Genomic DNA, 17,214 nt, shown 5'->3' with positions numbered 1-17,214 from the left:
TGTCATTAACATCTTGCTTGCAGAAACACCATTTCATATTCAGCAAGTCTGCCTGTAAATAGGGGAAAATCTTTGATGAAGCTATATGACAGAAATTGTCATATGCATGGAGCAGTCTAAAATAAATATGATTATTTAGGATTGTAGCATTTGCAAAGATTTTGTATGGGTTTAATTATCTCTAGTAACTGTATTGAAAGTTACATTGTATAAATCTTATTTATTTATTTTATTTCTGTAAGTAGTTTAAAATTTATCTGTCTTCAGACCATTTTAATAATTTAAAGCTGTACATTTACATTACTTCTATATTGTATTTGTCCAACCAATACTGCAATGGTAATAACATAGCTGTATTTCAATTGTCTTTTAATTCTTAACATGTGTTCTCTTGATGTCCAGCATCGAAATGGCCATATTAAAAAAGCCACTCTTGCTATTTTTGTGTTATATTTGAGCTATTACATTACAATGTTTTTCGTCTTTTGGTTTTTTTTGCAGGACCTGAAGGGGCACTTTTTGAACATTCTGTAGAAACACCACTTGTGAAAGCAGAAGCTTTTAAACAGCTTAGGTAAGAATTTATACATAAATCTAAGAAGTAAATGTTATTTGCTATAAATATTCACATTTTTTGAACACATGATTTTCAACAGAATTGCTAATAACTTTTTTTCTGGTTTTTGTGACAAGTTACTGTTTTGTAGGAAAATCATATATATTGTTCTGCAATTTTGAATTATACTATGAATTGTTTGTTGCTGATGGCAAATATATTTAAAACCCCTGTGGAAAGATTTTCTGTGAACTTCTATTCTGCAGTTTTGAAAGACTTTGAAATATGACTTTTTCTACTTAGTTACAATATAAGTTGCTTGTCTGTAGTAGTTCATCAACCTGTAATTAGATTCAGATTTTTGAAAACTAGTATCTGAGGTAGCAGACAAAGAAGAAAAGTTTGGAAATGCATGAAGCTCTAATGTATGAAGAGAATTAAAAATTGGTTGGGGCAATCTCAGAGATGATAGGGAAAAGAAGTGAAATCAAGAAAAAATCCATTAAAAATTACTAAAAAGCAGTTTGGGCTGAGAAAATCATAATTAAGTACTTTGTATGTTTCAGAGCTCCTTAATTCAAGGATAGGCTTTTTTTGTGCATTATTCTATTTAACTTTGAGTATCCCAAATTAGTTTATAATGTGCTGGTTATGATGAGGTATTAAAGTCAAATTATATTCTCTTCATGAACATGTTACCTTTCATTTATATGCCAGTTCAAAGAAAGGTTAGAAATGAAAGAGGATGTCTTTAACAATTGTATTTCTGTCCTTTCATACCTTGGCAGTTTGCTACTTTTTTGTCATAATTTCTCTTTTTAGTTTTCCTCTCTAATAGGGATAACTACTAGAGAGTAGTGGAGGCTGATGAATGCTTTCAAAAACACTGTCTGTATCTTGTTGATTGAATTTTCAAATTGAGAACGACAAATGAGAGAGAGATTGTTAAGATAATTATTTTGATTATCTCATTTATATTTAAGATTTACTTTATCTTGTGCTTGCATTTGAAGACAGTATGATTTCAAGGCATAATTTTTAACATATTGATGTCCACTTTCAAAAATGTGTTTCTTCTCTTACGGTAGAATTTGGATGTGAGAGACTTTGACCAATATTCTGCATTTTAAGCGTACATTGTCTGGTTTTGTAGGAAGTGGATTCATTATGTTGTAAATTTGACATTTTCTGTGATTATCTCAACTTCAGTGAAGTAGGAAATCAAATTTCTTAATTGCAAAATCAAGAAGCTCTCTGCAAATTTTGATTGGATATGTATGTATTATTTTCTATGGTTGTTACGTTGCTTCAAATTCAAAATCAATTAATATTTTAATAGGATTAATATAGTTTTATTCTACATTAGTTATAAACTGTTACATTATAAGTTCTTATTTGCACTTTTGTTTAACAACAGTTGCAATGTTCCTGACTATATACAACTATTGTTAGTATAATTTTTCTGCCTCTTTTTCAAATAGGATAACAGTAGGAAGGAAAACACTGAGCTTAATTCAAAGTGTTCCTAAAGTTCTCCTCCATGAATGAATTTACCTCACAGCTTACCTCTTTAGTGTTTCTTACCATGTCAACTATAAACAACTATTTTGATCTGGAATGTTGCTATTTGTTAGCAGAGCTCAAATGTAATACATAAAATCCCACTCAGTTCTGTCTTTGATTAAGTTAAAGTAGGGGGAAGTACAGACTTCTCCAGAATTAACAGAAGTTTGCTAGTAATTATTGTGATGTCAGGGAACTAGTGACATGGCCACTGACACACTTGTGACTGTATTTGACAGGAATCCAGAGATGCTAAACACCTGTACTAGAAACTGAGTTAGCTTAACCCTAAGAAAACTGATTTTGTGGGCATTAGGCTGTGCAATGCATGCACTATGGACTTGTGTCAGCATAGAATAGCTTGGGCTGGAAGGGACCTTAAAGATCATCAAGGTCCAACCCTTCCTGCCATGGGCACCTCCCACCAGACCAAGTTGCTCAGAGTCCCACCCAGCCTGGCCTTGGACACCTCCACCATCCACAGCTTCTCTGGGCATCCTATTCCAGTGCCCTATTATGCTCACAGCAAAGAATTTTTTCCCAGTATCTAATCTAAGTCTTTCCTCCTTGCTCTATCACTACATGCCCTTGTAAAATATCCCTCTTTTCTCTCCTCTCCTGGTAGGCCTTTACCCATAGAAGTTCAGGATACCTCAATCCTTTAATTTATTTTCTTTTTCTGTCATAATCAGTGTCAAGTTTGAAAGCAGAGATGGCAATGATTTCATTTTTTCATGAAGGGATTCTGGGAAGGTTTAAGAAGGAAATGTACTGGTCTGCAGTGCAGATGGTAAATGAAGATGTAGGCAGAGAAGACCATTTTGTCAAGCTGGAAAAAGGTTACTTTCAAGGGTAACCTTAAATGTCAGCATAAGCAAAATTCATGCATTCTGTTGTGAAGGAGTTCAGACAAATTTACCAAAAAAATTTATATAATGCTTCACAAATACTCTGTTTCATTCCACACAGTTAAATACAGGTACCTACCCACTGAAAAGTACTTCAATATGAAAATTTAAAATGCAATTTTAGGTATGACTTTCCTATTTCAGATTTGAAGATGCTTCCTTTCCAGATTAGCGTAGTGAGCACAGAGTTATAGTTAATATATTTGCTTACCTTCAGCCTTATCTCCACACTTTCACCATCTATTAATCTTCTGCTATTTTTCCTTTGTTTTTCCTTCAGTGGTTGTGCTATGCCATGTGAATGTGATATGCTGGATGAATGTGTTACAAAATGCCATGGTCTGAAGCATTAGATGTGGGGAATAGTGTTTTGAGAAACCCTATCCACTACAAATGGAGTTGCAGATTTCAAGGAGATGACTGGAAAGCTGTTAATGCTCGTAATTTTTCAGCTCGGTGTCATATGAATGGGGGCCACATTCTTTCTCTGTCATTCAGATTTAGAGTAGGATTTCAAACAAAGCTGACACAAATGGCCTCTGAATTACACATTCTGCTGGCTTTCTTGTCCAAATGCCGAATTTCAAGATAGACTGCTTTTTTGGAAACAAAGAGATGTGTGTGTTAGAACAAACGTGTCTTTTTATAGCTAACTTATTGAGATAGAGCAGTGCAATTATACTGTGGTCAGTGACTGTCTTTTCATTTGCAATTTGAAGGAAAATTATAGAGTCCTTTTCAGTCCAAAAGATAGAATTTTTGACTCACTCATAAAGAAAAAGAGATGTGCTCGCACTTCCAACTGGTAGGAAGAATTAAAACAACAAAACCTACATTTCAAGATTGTAGCTTTCCTAAGTTTAAAATAGCATTGCCTACTTTTTAATTCCTTTAATGGACTTCCTATATCTAAGTAAGATCCACGGTTTTCATTTACAAAATTTGTTAAGACTTTAGGACCAGGTGGACACCTAAAAACGGGGCCTTTAAGAACGGGGCATGTAAGAAGCATCCAACAGACATCTCAAAGACGTGTTGAGAGTCACCAGGGAGGTTTGGATATATCCAGGAAATATCCTTCCCTGACAAATACCATTGAGGAGGCACCTGGTTGAAAACAGCCAATTGTCATAGTGAGAACAGAAATATGTCAGTGATTGCTGTGATCCAGCTCTTTATTCCTGCCAAGCTATTTTTTAGCCTTTTCCATGGCTCTTTGTGAGGCCTTGGACTTTGGTATGTATTTGGCACCTTGCCTCAGTCAGGTCTCCTGGTGCTTCCTAAGAATTTATTTAGCTGACACCTAGAACTGGATCACAGCAAAGATTTAATGGAAAACAGAGATTTAACGTCTTCCTTCCCAGAAAAACCTGAATTTAAACAGAATTAGGAAAGCTCATGTTCAGACACATACCTTGTGACCTAAAATGTAGGTCAAAAATCTGTAACAGCAACTACTGGAAGTAGATGCTGTAGACAGAGACATTTATAACAGTTCCCTAAAAGCCATCTTTTCCCCAGGTTCCATGTTAAGCACTGGAAATAGCCTCCTCTGATATTATCCTGAGTTTCATGCCAACACACATACCTTTTTAAATTCCCTGTAATCAAATAATATTCTCTGTGAAAACTGGTGCCTAATTTTAGACATTTTTCCAGTCTGATGCTAACATAATTTTCTGATAACTTAAAGCAGCTTAGAATATTATTTAGTCTATTCCTGTATTCCTCCTAAATTTTTGTATCCTTGAATAACATGGAGTTCATACATAGTTTTGTCATTTTTTTACCGTTTGCTTCTTGTGGTCTACCTGGCTTGTGGTTTTCTAAGGGGAAACAGTGGATCAGCAAAACTCTTTAAATCTCAAAACAATGTTTCTGAGCTGAGCATTTGCATTTCCCAAACTTAAAAAATATGTGCTTACAAATGTGGCATTTTTCCATTTATCAACTAACTGTATACTATGAATAATGAATATAACGCTTACAAATTAGTACTATCTTTGTTCTCATATTTGCTGTGTATGACTGTCTGACTGCCAACAACTGTGCCTTCTGAGCACAAATCTTGTGGGAAATCACTTTTAGTACACTCAGCCTGTGGTATTCAGACTGTCTTTTAACTGAGGGTTTACATCCAAGTTCAGAATGATCCACATCATTCCACTATTCTGGATTTTGGGAAGCTCTATAGCAGGAATGATATCACTGTTCCAGAGAGTCAACTTTTGCAGAGTATGATTATAAATTTATAGAGAGAGATATATGTTACCAGAATATGGGTATATTTAATGGTTTATGGGTATATACTGAAAATATTTCAATATTCCCCAGGGAAACTGATGTATTCTAAACAAATGTTTAATATTGGTATTAAATAAAACTTTAAATGTGTAACTAAGGAAGCATTGTTTTATATTTAACTGAAATATCTGTCCCAACACTTAAAAGCATAAATATATATATATACAGATATGTGACTGACATGTTACAGAATATTGATAATTTGAAGGACAATTATATGGTTTCTAGGTATCTGGTTAGGCTAGATTACTGTACTAATAGTAGACTTTTCCCTGTCTATATATTCATAATTGACATACAACCTTTAATTTTACATCTGTTCTGTGGCATCCAATAACTACTGATGTACTTACAGTTTCTACTTCTCTCAGATTCTTTCTGAAGTCTTATTTTTATCCTTTCCAGTCCCCATTGATATTATTTTTTCCTTTTGCACTTGAAGTATTTGCTATGGTTAAACTATGTAATAAGAGGGAAAGCTGGAAACTGAATTTGTCAAGTTTTATGGCTGTATGAGTAAGAATTATGAAGGAAATGTAGAGAAATGTATAGGAGGCAACCAGGGGAAAAGCATTTGCCAAATAATTGTTTAATCATATTTGTAATACTAATGCTTGCATGCTAATTGCTTAAAAATACCATCTAACCAATTGACGTAAAGTCATTTTGATTTGCATTCATTATGAAAATCAAAAGCCCAGTCAGTCAGAAGAGAATGAATTACATAATAGAAAGTAGGAATATGGTTATGATTCATTGTTTGCAAGGCACCTCTGCTCCCTGACTAGTGAGATATTTCTACTGCAGTGTGATTTTATGAGCCCTGGCCTTAATTTGATGGATATAAATTTGCATTCATATACTTTTCGTAATCAGGTTAACTAAGAACACCATAAAATATGTATTTTGGAAGCTTTAAAGAATTTATTTCCATTCATCTGATGGACTCAAATGTGTAAAAAGGTGTCATTTGGAAGGATTGGATAGTACAGGGCATCATGTTGATCATCTTTTCAGAAGCATTTCTGACTTGGGTATTTTAAAAAAACTCTTTTAGCAAATTCTTGTGTATTGCATCACATCTGGTTGTCTTGTAAGCAGTGATTTTACCTGTAAATGTTAGTGAAAAGAATTTTGCAAGCACTGTCATAAATGACTTTCACTTCCTCCAGTCACATGGCTGATGTCTTTCCTAAAGCCTCGGTTTTTCAGAGATGTCACTCAACACATTAAAACCAAAGAAAGTTGTTTCTGCTGTGGAAACAGAAACATGGGGCAGCCATTTAAGTATTTTCCATGGCTGCTTGTGTCAGTAGCACAAATAGCAAAGCTGTGATGATTACTGCACCTGTTGAACTGGGTCCCTGACAATGTCAGACTGCTCAGTGAGTTTGCTACAGTGAACTTGTCACCAGTAATTACAGCATATTCCACCAGAGCACAAGCCACTGTGAAAACTTTGTTAGTGATTGTCACAGTTTTAGACACCACCTTGCAGGTGACCACCTGGAGCCCTGTTTGTAAGCCTGATTGTGCTGTCACTGATCCAAGCTGTAATACTGAGTTGAGCAGATCATGCCTTACATTGTCTTTCACCTACATACATTTCTGCACATATATCAAGAGAACTGAGGAGGAGGCAGGAAACAGGAGACACCCACCATAAGGAGGTGGGTGTGGGAAACATTGGGAAAAGAAAAGGGAGCATTTCCTGCTAAGAGTAGCTTTTCCAAGAGGCATTGCACATGTACACCATCGCTACTCACTCTTTCCCCTCTCCCTTGGACTGTGTGCACAGTTGTGATACTTCAGTTGTGAGGAATCTGATGACAGGGTGGCACAGTCAGCCACTGTGCTAACAATCACAAGAAAGAAAGGGTATGACCTGCTTTTCAGCGAAGCCTCTTCACTTGAGTGTTTGTTTTTGTGGAGAACATGTGGACACTATGAACAGCATTTACTGAAGAACTCCAGTTACTTGAAATCTTGCTGTGTTTCAGCATATTAAATAAAAAATTGCTTGAGATGCGTATAAAAGAAAGGCATGGCAAATTTCAGCCTGGAAGGTAGTTTTATGAAACTACTCATAAGGAAAGTGCTAACCCCATTTTTTACAACAATGATGCAAGTGCTGTTATTATATGAGATTAAAATTTTATAATACAAGACGTTACTTTATAATATTATTAAAGTAATTTGAAAAAGATAGCTATGCTGGAAACATCTGTTATGTGACAGATTTAATCACATTCACTGGGGCCTTGGTCATTTTTAATTACCTGGAGAGTCAGCACATCATAAAATTGAGGTCATCACAGAGACCTCTTTTGAATTAGCTCTTACCACTCTTCATCACAACTGTCAGTCTTGAAAGAGGCCTCTATTTTAATCATGTCTTAGTCTTATCTTTAGTCTTCATTCCTTCAGCGACTCTGCATTGAGTGACAGTAGGCAAACAGGAAAAAACACCTCAATATTTAAAATGGATGGAGAACTAATAAACAAATAAGTACACTGCGATAATCATATCTGCTGTGTTTTGGAATACATTATAAATGTTGTTTTAAATTGCTTTTAGAGCCTTTTCAAAGTGCCATTAAAACTGGGAACTGTTTTATTCCTTTTTTAAGAGAACATGTAAATGCATTTGTCCTAGAACTTTGAGCACTTCTTTTATGTGGCCTACATTAAAAAAAAAAATCTGTTAACCAAAACCTTGGGAGCTGGAAACATCTGTTATTCAAATCTGGCTTTGTAATTGTGCTTGTGCACAGAGATCCCCCCTAAGCCGTAAACAGTGTTAGTGCCTGCTGTACTTATGCTGAACAATTCCCTTGAATCCAGAATCTCATAACTGAGCTTTACTGGAATCATCTGCTGCCACGCATTTCAGATTTACAACATAAATACACAACTAACTTGGAACGTGTTCTATTTCAAGAAATAAAACTATGCTAAGAATTTTTTATTTAAATTAAAGAAAAAAATGCTGAAGAAAACACCAGCTGATACCTTCAAGAGCAGCAGATACTCCCAATATTTAAGAATGGCACCCCAAAAGAATGCAGGGCTTTGGGGTTCTGCCCTTGATCATTATCCTCGATCATTTTTAGCATAAGTCAAAATGAGCTTAAAAAAGCCCAGTAGATTTATTTATTTAAAAATCAGCTGTTTCCTATGCATATGGAGTAGCACTAAAAAGTGAACACATACAAAAACCTACAAAAACCCCTTCATCTGCATTTGCCTAACATTTTTGCTGATTCTAAATTGTTTCTTCATTGTTCATGCATGTGATTTAGCTGATGGTTCAGCACACACTCCTGGTTACCATTCATCTCTTACATATTTAGGCTGCATTCATGCAACTGAGTCCAAAGCTAGAGGACCTCTGTGTTCCCAGAATAAGCAGATGCATCTCAGATGTCCATCCAGGTTTAGAATACTCCTCTTCCTGCAAGCAAAATCATTCATTCATTCATTCACTGAAGTGGAAAGGGATCCTCCCACAAGCCACCCACACAGAAACTAATATTCCTGGAGCATGGCCTCAGGGATTTACAACTGTTTGGGTAGGTGTTCAGGTTGATTAAATTTATTTGGACATCTAGGTGAAGATATGTGTACTGCATCTCATCACTTTTGGTGGAAGGCAACAGGTATTCTGAGGGCATTTTACAGAGATATCTAAAACAGAACAGATTATTTATGCTCTAGCACTACTTCTTTCTTTCTGTTAATTTTGAAGGAATGGGGGATCAATGGCATTTCTTTAGGAATTGTACACTTGACAACTACACCATATTTGGTTAATGTCTGAGGAAATGAAAATACATCATAAGAAATCAGGCGCTGCACTGGGAAATGTTCAAGTTGCAGAATAAAGGCTTTCCACTTGGAACCTAGTATTTCATAAATTCATCTAAATTGCTAATCATGGTTTCTAGAACCATGTGACTAGGATTAGAAATGGCTGCCAGTTACTGGTTCTTGTTTGATATCAGGCATGAGGTAATGAGTCCTTCCAAGCTAATCATTAGCTTGGAATGCTATGACTTTTTCTTTTCAGGAAAGTCATGACAACATCATATTTACCTAAAAGAAGTATCTTTTCTTAGTTGGTAAAAATCCATGGTTGTCTTATACTCACTAAAAACTTGGAGAATTTCAAATAGTATAAGTGTTTTCCTTGCTATCAAGTTTCTGAATATCATCTTCCTTCAAAAACTTCTCTATATCTTCTGCATGAAATTCAGATTTCTTTTTTATACCAGTCTTGATAACTGTGCACCCCATGTATCTACATTTATATTTATTATCTCCTACAGTTCTTCCCTTGGCTCCTGTAATTCTTGTTTTGAACATTTTTCTGGTTTTCTATCCTACACTGCACACTCATCTCCAATGTTTAACTGACTTATTTCTTAAAGCTTATGATTATTCAAATATGTATCAGAAAAACAATCTCTCTTTTCTTCTAATCTGAGGTCATCAGATTGCCCACAGTCTGAAACACAACAGAATAAGAAAGCCTTTTATTGTTAGTGCTTTTCTCTCATGGACTCCTTAGCACATACATCATTAGAGGAACACAGTCCAGGTTGGTTTCCTGGGTCCTGCATCTCTGATGTTGGAATATGTAAAAGTAAGACACCCTGATGCAGCACTGGGGCACATAACAGACTTGCCTCCAAATCCAAGATCTTGGAGCTATAAGCTTATATTAAGTCCATGGATAAAATTATTTAAATATAGGCATAAATAAGGATAAATGGATTAATTTATCTACAGAAAATTAAACTTACATAGAATCTGATTAATTATGATTTTATTTTCTCACAATGATTGTCTTAATGTAAAAAGCATAAAGAGTCTAAGATCCGTTACTGCCATTGCTCAATATTCCGAAAGGTCATTACAAGATTGTTTTAGCTTTAGATTGTTTTAGCATTCCCTATAGGTTGCTTATTTGAGCTTAATGAGTATTTGTGATCTGATTTCATTGTTTCTCCATTACATGATTTTGTAATTTCACAGTGACTCCCCTTCACCCCAGCCAAGCTCAGTAAGCCCAGCTGTGTTGTGTATGACGAAAACTCCTTCCCAAGAGTTAGAAGGAAGGGAAATATGAAAGTGGTTCATTGAGGTTTTTTTAACCTCCAGATATGAGAGCTCAGCCCTGAAATGGTTGAGTAATGAAGTGCTCCTAGGCCTTACCAAGAGAGGCTTCTGGGAGGGGAGTCTAATATACATGAAAAGAAAGGATCCTGCAGCAGTATTATACATGCCATACAGAAGGCCTGAACTGCAATTAGTAATGACATGTTTGTGTTTCATGACTGTCCTTGTGCATGAATGTGATTGTCCAGAGAAAGAAGATTACCAAGAAAAGCAGAGCCTACTACAGCATTTTGTAGTTATTTCAGGGAACTTCTGCTGTTATGAAAGTATTTGGGATGTTTCAGAAAATAGACATTTCTGTCTATTTTCAGAGGTCAGAGGTGTTACAAGCTGCCAGCAAAGCACAGCACATTTTGAGCCATCCCCAAGTGATTGGAGGCAAAATGATGGACCTTCCAAAATGACATTTTCATTAATGCATTTAAGCAATAAACAGAAAAACCAAAAAAAACAGGTTACTTTTTAAATCAAATTAGAACAGGTTGTTCTATCATTTTATAGTCTTTAAGTTACAATATGGGATCACTGAAGACTTTTTTTTAAAACGTCAGAATTCCTGGAAAAATTACGTGCTTTATGAACAGCTGCTTATATTCCAACTGAATAATTTTTTCTCTAATGGAGTTCCTGTGCATGTACACTTGCCTCTGAACAGATGTTTTCATAGTATGTATCTCTGAATTCACTTGTACCCTATGTGTTTTCTTACAGTGTTATCAGACAACTTTTCTCTATTTTCACAGGAGACTGGTGATTTTTTTTATTACAGGCACAAAACCTTTATTTGAGTTAATAATTTTGGCATGGTTAAGTTGAAAGCACAGTTTTAATATTAATCTGTATCTCATGCTACTCTTAAGTTTTCCTGTAGGTTTTTCTGCAATGGAAGAGCCAGATTTGCTTGATAGAAAATTATTAAATGTTCCTTACTTTAAATTTTGAGATAATTGCTGTTAAATTTTGATTCATTAAAAATATACTGGTTTGACTATTACATTTTATTGTGGCATAAATAATAAATTAACTTAGTGTTCAGTATATAGGAGATGTAGATATTGACATTGGTCTTACTAAAACAGAATATGTGTCCTAGTTCAGGCAAGTCCCAGAGGCAGTAGTCCTTGGAAAATTATTTTTTTGAACTAAGCTACAAAAATTGGGAGATAGATTATAACCATTGACCAACTAATGTGCTTGACAAGGAAAAATGGATGCAGTTTTTCAGTCAATTTTTCTCATTATGTTTCATTTAGTTTAAGTCAGTGAAGTTCAGACTCAGAATACCAAATTGAATGAAGGCAATATGGAAGACAATACCATCCAGGTGGGAAGTGATTATTCCACCTCGTAATGAAGGAATTCAATAGGTGTGATGCAAAATGGGACATTTTAGAAAAAAAAATCAGTTAGCATTTGAAAGATTTATAGAAGTTATGTCAAATCAGAATTTTGTGCTAAAGCTTGACTAAGTAACTGCTATATTTTCATTACACAGAAACTTACCGGGGAAGATTTAATGAGTCATTAGTATTTGCTATTCTTTGACATTCAGTAACAGCTATCACAGCTTACTGTTGAATACTGATACTTCCGTGTCCTCAAGATAGACACAGTTGATGCAATATGCTGTGAAACTCATTTTTCCTCTTGCAAGGAGATGTAATTTTAGGAGCTGTTCCAAAGAAAATGCTTTTACAAAATACAGAAATGAGGCTTATAACGAGACTGAGATGTCAGTCGTGCTGTTTTGTCCTTCTTTGCCTTTGGACCATCTGGCAAACAGCCAAAACCACAAGGCAGAACACCAAGATGCTCAAGTTTGGGTAATCATGTTCTTGCAACATCCTGATTTCCATCCCCACTCACCTGACATCAAAACAGCAAGCTGCTGGGAGACAAGTGAACATGGGTGGGGATTGGCAGTAGTCATTACTCCGTGCCTGCTGCTCACTCTCCACCTCTGGAACTCCAGCCCAGTTTTGCTCAGTTCATGTCAACAGGAATCCAGATTCCTCATAAAGAAAGGATATGGTTTGAAATTGTGTGTACTGCACGATAAATAAATGCTGACAATCTCTTTTTGCTGTGTGACTAGTGCATGCTCTGCCTGTGGTTTACTCTCTTACAATGTCTAGCTGCATGGCTGGGGAATTGGACTGCTTTCAGACTAATCAAAAAGTCAATATACTCCTATTGCCTTTTAAAGGTTAATGTACATTCAAAAAGCAGGGATCAAAGCAGACATCTACAGAGAACCAAGGCCAATTAAGCCCACAGAATCCTCTAGGTTGCTTTTTTGCCTTTCAAAACAGTAGTTCCTTGACAGGTTAAAGATTTTCCTTTTTCCCCTCTTTCCCTCGTGGGTTTTTTTTTTTCCTCTTCATTTCTTGCCTTTTCTATTCATCCTTTGCTCCATGACCTCTAGTCATTTCTTAATAAAAAAATACTATAGTTATTTATTGTTTAATCATCATAATTTAATTTCTGTTTCCCTTAAACCTTTACAAAGTCAAATGAATTCTGGGGCAGGTGTTCATGGCAGGATTTCTTTTTGTACACCAAAGGTATGTGAGGGTCTCTTGCTTACCTGATGATGTGAGAAAGATGTTTTGATTATAGAATCATAGAATGGTTTGGGTTACAAGGGTCCTTAAAAGTCATCTATTTCCAGCCCCCTGTCATGAGTAGGTACACCTTCCACTAGACCAGGTTGCTCAAGGCCCTGTGTAACCTGACCTTGGACACTTCCAGGGATGCACAATTGTTGGGTTCACTACAAAATTAGAGCTAGTGTTGATCCCGGACCTGTTCAGTCCAGTTACAGTAATCCTGATCTTCCTTAGACAGGTGCTGGGAAGAATGCATACAGATGGGCAACTTCTGTCTAAGGTCATACCACTGAATTCTCTTCCATTGAATTCAGGAGAGATGATGACTCCTGAGCTGGAAAGGTCAAAAAGGGGTCAGAAGGAAAGAATAAACAATTACCCAAGAGCAAGCTGATTCCTCAGTCCTGCTCTTAGAGGTCAAGCAACCCCAAAGTGCAGTAGGAAACTTGTGGTACTCTTTCTTCAGTGCTAGAACTAGCTTTCTAATACCTTGTGGTACTTTAAAGATCTGTAAGGCATCCTTCTGACTCCTGCCAGACCAGGATGAAAAAAGAGATCAATATTCCTGCAGCATGCACAGGCAGTGTCACCTGCTTCTTTACCAGAACTGCTGCAGGCTGTCCCTGCCCTCACATCCTCCCTAACAGCCAACTGAGCAATTTCAGGTGATCTGACATCTCCACAAGTTAGCAACATGCTTATAGGAAAAGGGAACTCTCCAAGCCTTTTAGTTGTTGGGATGGTTTCAGATCCAGAGCCTGGATGCTGTTGAGGTTCCCTCAGAATATTTTTTCACACAGACCTTCATGAATTATTTAGCACATCTCAGCACCAAATTTCTTTGGCTGCCAGACATGACAGTATAGTTGACTCCTGGAACTCTTACCAACAAGTAAATATTATCTTTGCTGTAATCAATTGCAATGGACTGTGGAGAACCAATATACAGCAAATGACAGCTGTAAAATATTACCAAGGACCACCTATTCTCTCACCCTTCCCTGGCTTTCAGAAGCTGACATGGTGCAGTTTCTCAGGCTGCAGGGATCAGGGTGAAGGCAAAGTAACTATTCTGCAAGTGGGCCCGGGTGTGGCTTGCTTTGCCTTACAATCTGTGGGTATGTTTACTTGGGTGTCTAAATTCAAATTAGAAACACGCTTGGGAGAGAAATCTCCCAATGGCCTGTTAGTTCTCCACATCTTGATTTTCATTGTGAAACTGTTTGGGGGACATGGACAGGGTGACATTTGTGTTAAACTATTCTGAACGCTGTGATCTCATGGAGAACACCTGATGTGCTCCAACCTTTCTGGGCATCCAGTTGGCAACCCCTAGTCCAGAGTTCTCCTCAGGACACACATAATGGGCTGTCAGGTCCTTGGCATCAAATATTGTGCTGCCCAGATCAATTTCTCTTGCACTGCACCCCTTGCTAATTGACCCTGGCAGCTACTGCAGTACCTAGAAGCTACTCATAAGTACAGAATCCATCTTCCCAAGTGAGATAGAGGCTGTGACAGATGTCACATTTAGGACAGCACATTACATAGATTAATTCCCCTAGATGGAAAAGATCATTCACTTCATCCTCTTAAATGTAATTCATGTGTCTGTAAGTTTAAAAAAAAAATAAAGTGACTGGTAACAATATATTCCCTCATCATTCTAATGCAAAAATTCAAACATGATAAAGTGACCAAAAACTCTTAAGACAATTAATTTCTTCCCTCTTACGCTCCAAGCACCCTCCATCATTTGCAAACAAACTGAATTCTTGTTGTGTCAGGACACTTGAGAGACGCACATCAGTGTGGGGGCTGAGAAGGGACATTCAAAGTCAAGATTCAACTTAGGCTGTTTCTACACTAGGTGCCCATTTCCCTTTGAGTGCATCTGGACTCTAGACACCAAACCTTTGAATACTGTACAAAGAAATGCATCATTAGTGTTATTGACTCTTGCCTTTGCTAGAATCTCACATATTACAGTTCACATCTCTGATTCACAACATTTTGCATTGCCAGGAAGCTTCAATGACGTGCTTAATTAGGCAAATCCAGGCTGAGTTAATCTAGAAATAGGACCTGTATAAACAGCAGAAATTTAAGTTTGTGATTAATATAGCAAATGTAATTCTGCCATGTAATTTAAATTATGTGTATGTCATATCATAAATCTAAGTGCTTCCGAAGTCTGTAGGCTTCGTGCCAGCATTAATTTTTGTAGAAAGTAAGAAGTATTTCTCTTGTGTTTGATTGCTTTTTAAAGTCCAGGTCTGATGTACTCTCTGAAGTTTGTCCCAGTCTGCTGTCTTGTGATATTTAATGGAGTTTAAAAATAAAAAATTATGCCTACATATAGTTTGCTTTTGTAGGTGAAATGCATTACAAAAGAACATAAGGTATTTCAGACTTTAAAGTTTTTTGTTAAGACAAACTATGACAAAGTTTATTTAACTACTTTGACACAAATTTATGAAAATGCATTAAATTTTAAAGATTGAAAATAGAAACTTTTTTAATTTTTCAGTATATAATGTGTACAAATGCTCCCTGAAAGATAGTCCCATGAAGTAGACCACCCACATTAATCACTCAGGGAAGAGCTGATTTTCTATTTCATAGAGGTATAAATTTAGAGATCTAAAGCAAAAATTCATACCAAAGTTGTTAAATTCCAAACACTGCATAATAAAGATTACTAATACTATATTGGTTGTCTGATTCAGAACTCATTCTCATGACCTGGTACACAGCATAATCAGGCCTGAAGTTTGTGCTATCTCAGGTTCATGGGGTGAGGCATTAAATTGTTTTGTGGATATGGTCTCAATATGGGGCCATGATGCATTTACCCATTGTTAGTATTTTATTTATTTATCAGTCTGGAGTTTAAACTAATTGAAGGTGATGAAGCCAGGAGGTGTCAGGGAGAGGCAGATCATAGAAATGTAAAGTTGTTGAATGGTTTAGGTTGGAAGGGACCTTTCAAGATCAGAGAAGATAGAATCTTCTGCTAACTCTGGCCAGCAGTGATAAGCCAATATTGCTTGAGCTATTTTCAGATTTGAGGATAAAAAATGAAGTTTCAGTGACTGTGCTTAGATATCATGGATTTAGGTTTTAAGTTATCAGCTGGATTTAGCTTCTTCAGAACTCAAAAGTACAACTGAACTTTCACACAAGCACAAACTGTCTTCTTTTACATTCTGGTTTTAATGAAGTAACAGGAAAACAAAAAGAAAATGAAGACTTGAGTCTCAGTAAATTAGACAGCTAATTCCTGCCAATAATTTGCAGTCAGAGTCTGGACTCACTACACAATGCATTCCCAGTAAAGAACCTACTTGGGCACAGCTTCCACTCGCCCAGTCTGGCAGCTGTGGAGCACCTGTGGAGCCAGCACAACATCTGCTGGGAGTGCATGCACACTCACCCCTCTGCATTTCTAGAAAACACAGTGGCTTGGGAACAAGTGTGTCTGTTCTGCAATGTGGATGCAGCCCACATTCTTTGGTATGTGTCCAGAGAATAGGAAAGCACATGTAAACAGGGACCACTGCTGTCTCACTTTCTCTAGCCTTCATATTCACCTGTTTAGTATTGGCTGGTGTCTTCAGGAAAGGTGAATGAATATTCATAAGTAAAATCTAATAGGTATCAATTCTGATCCTGCAGTGCCTCCAGATGAAGCAGTTCTAGCTAATGGTCAAAAGAAGCAACATAATCACTAGCTTTTTGCTAGGATTGGGTTTTTTCTTTCCTGGTCATGATTTTTAGTTAGTACTTCTATCCCTTCTACTTAGCATGGAAATGATACCAAAATTGTGAAGAAACAAAGCCTTATCTCTTTGAAAACTAAAAATCATTATTCCTGCACAGCTGATCCGACGAGGTGATTACTCAGATAATACAGTGCCTTCCTGCCATCTTGTGGCACTGCAGGGTTTGCAACTCCCTGTTTGTTATACTGTATAATTTTTATTTCAAATTAACAGTTTTTAAGTTTCAGATGTCATCTAGTTAAACAACACACACACACACAGAGTGAAATCTTGCTCTAGCTAATTGCAGTGTCAGAAATCTCATTGAT

General features: G+C 36.5%; 1 protein-coding gene across 4 annotated transcripts in view; it reads left to right on the top strand.

Annotated features, from left to right (window-relative positions):
- SGCG (sarcoglycan gamma) overlaps positions 1-17,214 on the top strand; it is a 104,851-nt gene that overhangs the window by 84,297 nt on the left and 3,340 nt on the right. For all 4 annotated transcript variants that reach the window (XM_054653997.2, XM_054653998.2, XM_054653989.2 and 1 more), the window contains one exon: positions 502-574. In XM_054653997.2, coding sequence (XP_054509972.2) covers positions 502-574 — 73 coding nt within the window. The remainder of the gene's footprint in view (positions 1-501; positions 575-17,214) is intronic.

This window comes from Agelaius phoeniceus, chromosome 2 (genome assembly GCF_051311805.1).
Source record: "Agelaius phoeniceus isolate bAgePho1 chromosome 2, bAgePho1.hap1, whole genome shotgun sequence".
Classification (NCBI taxonomy): Eukaryota; Metazoa; Chordata; class Aves; order Passeriformes; family Icteridae; genus Agelaius; species Agelaius phoeniceus.
The sequence above is the reverse complement of the archived record's forward strand: the minus strand, read 5'-3'. Positions and strand labels throughout refer to the sequence as shown.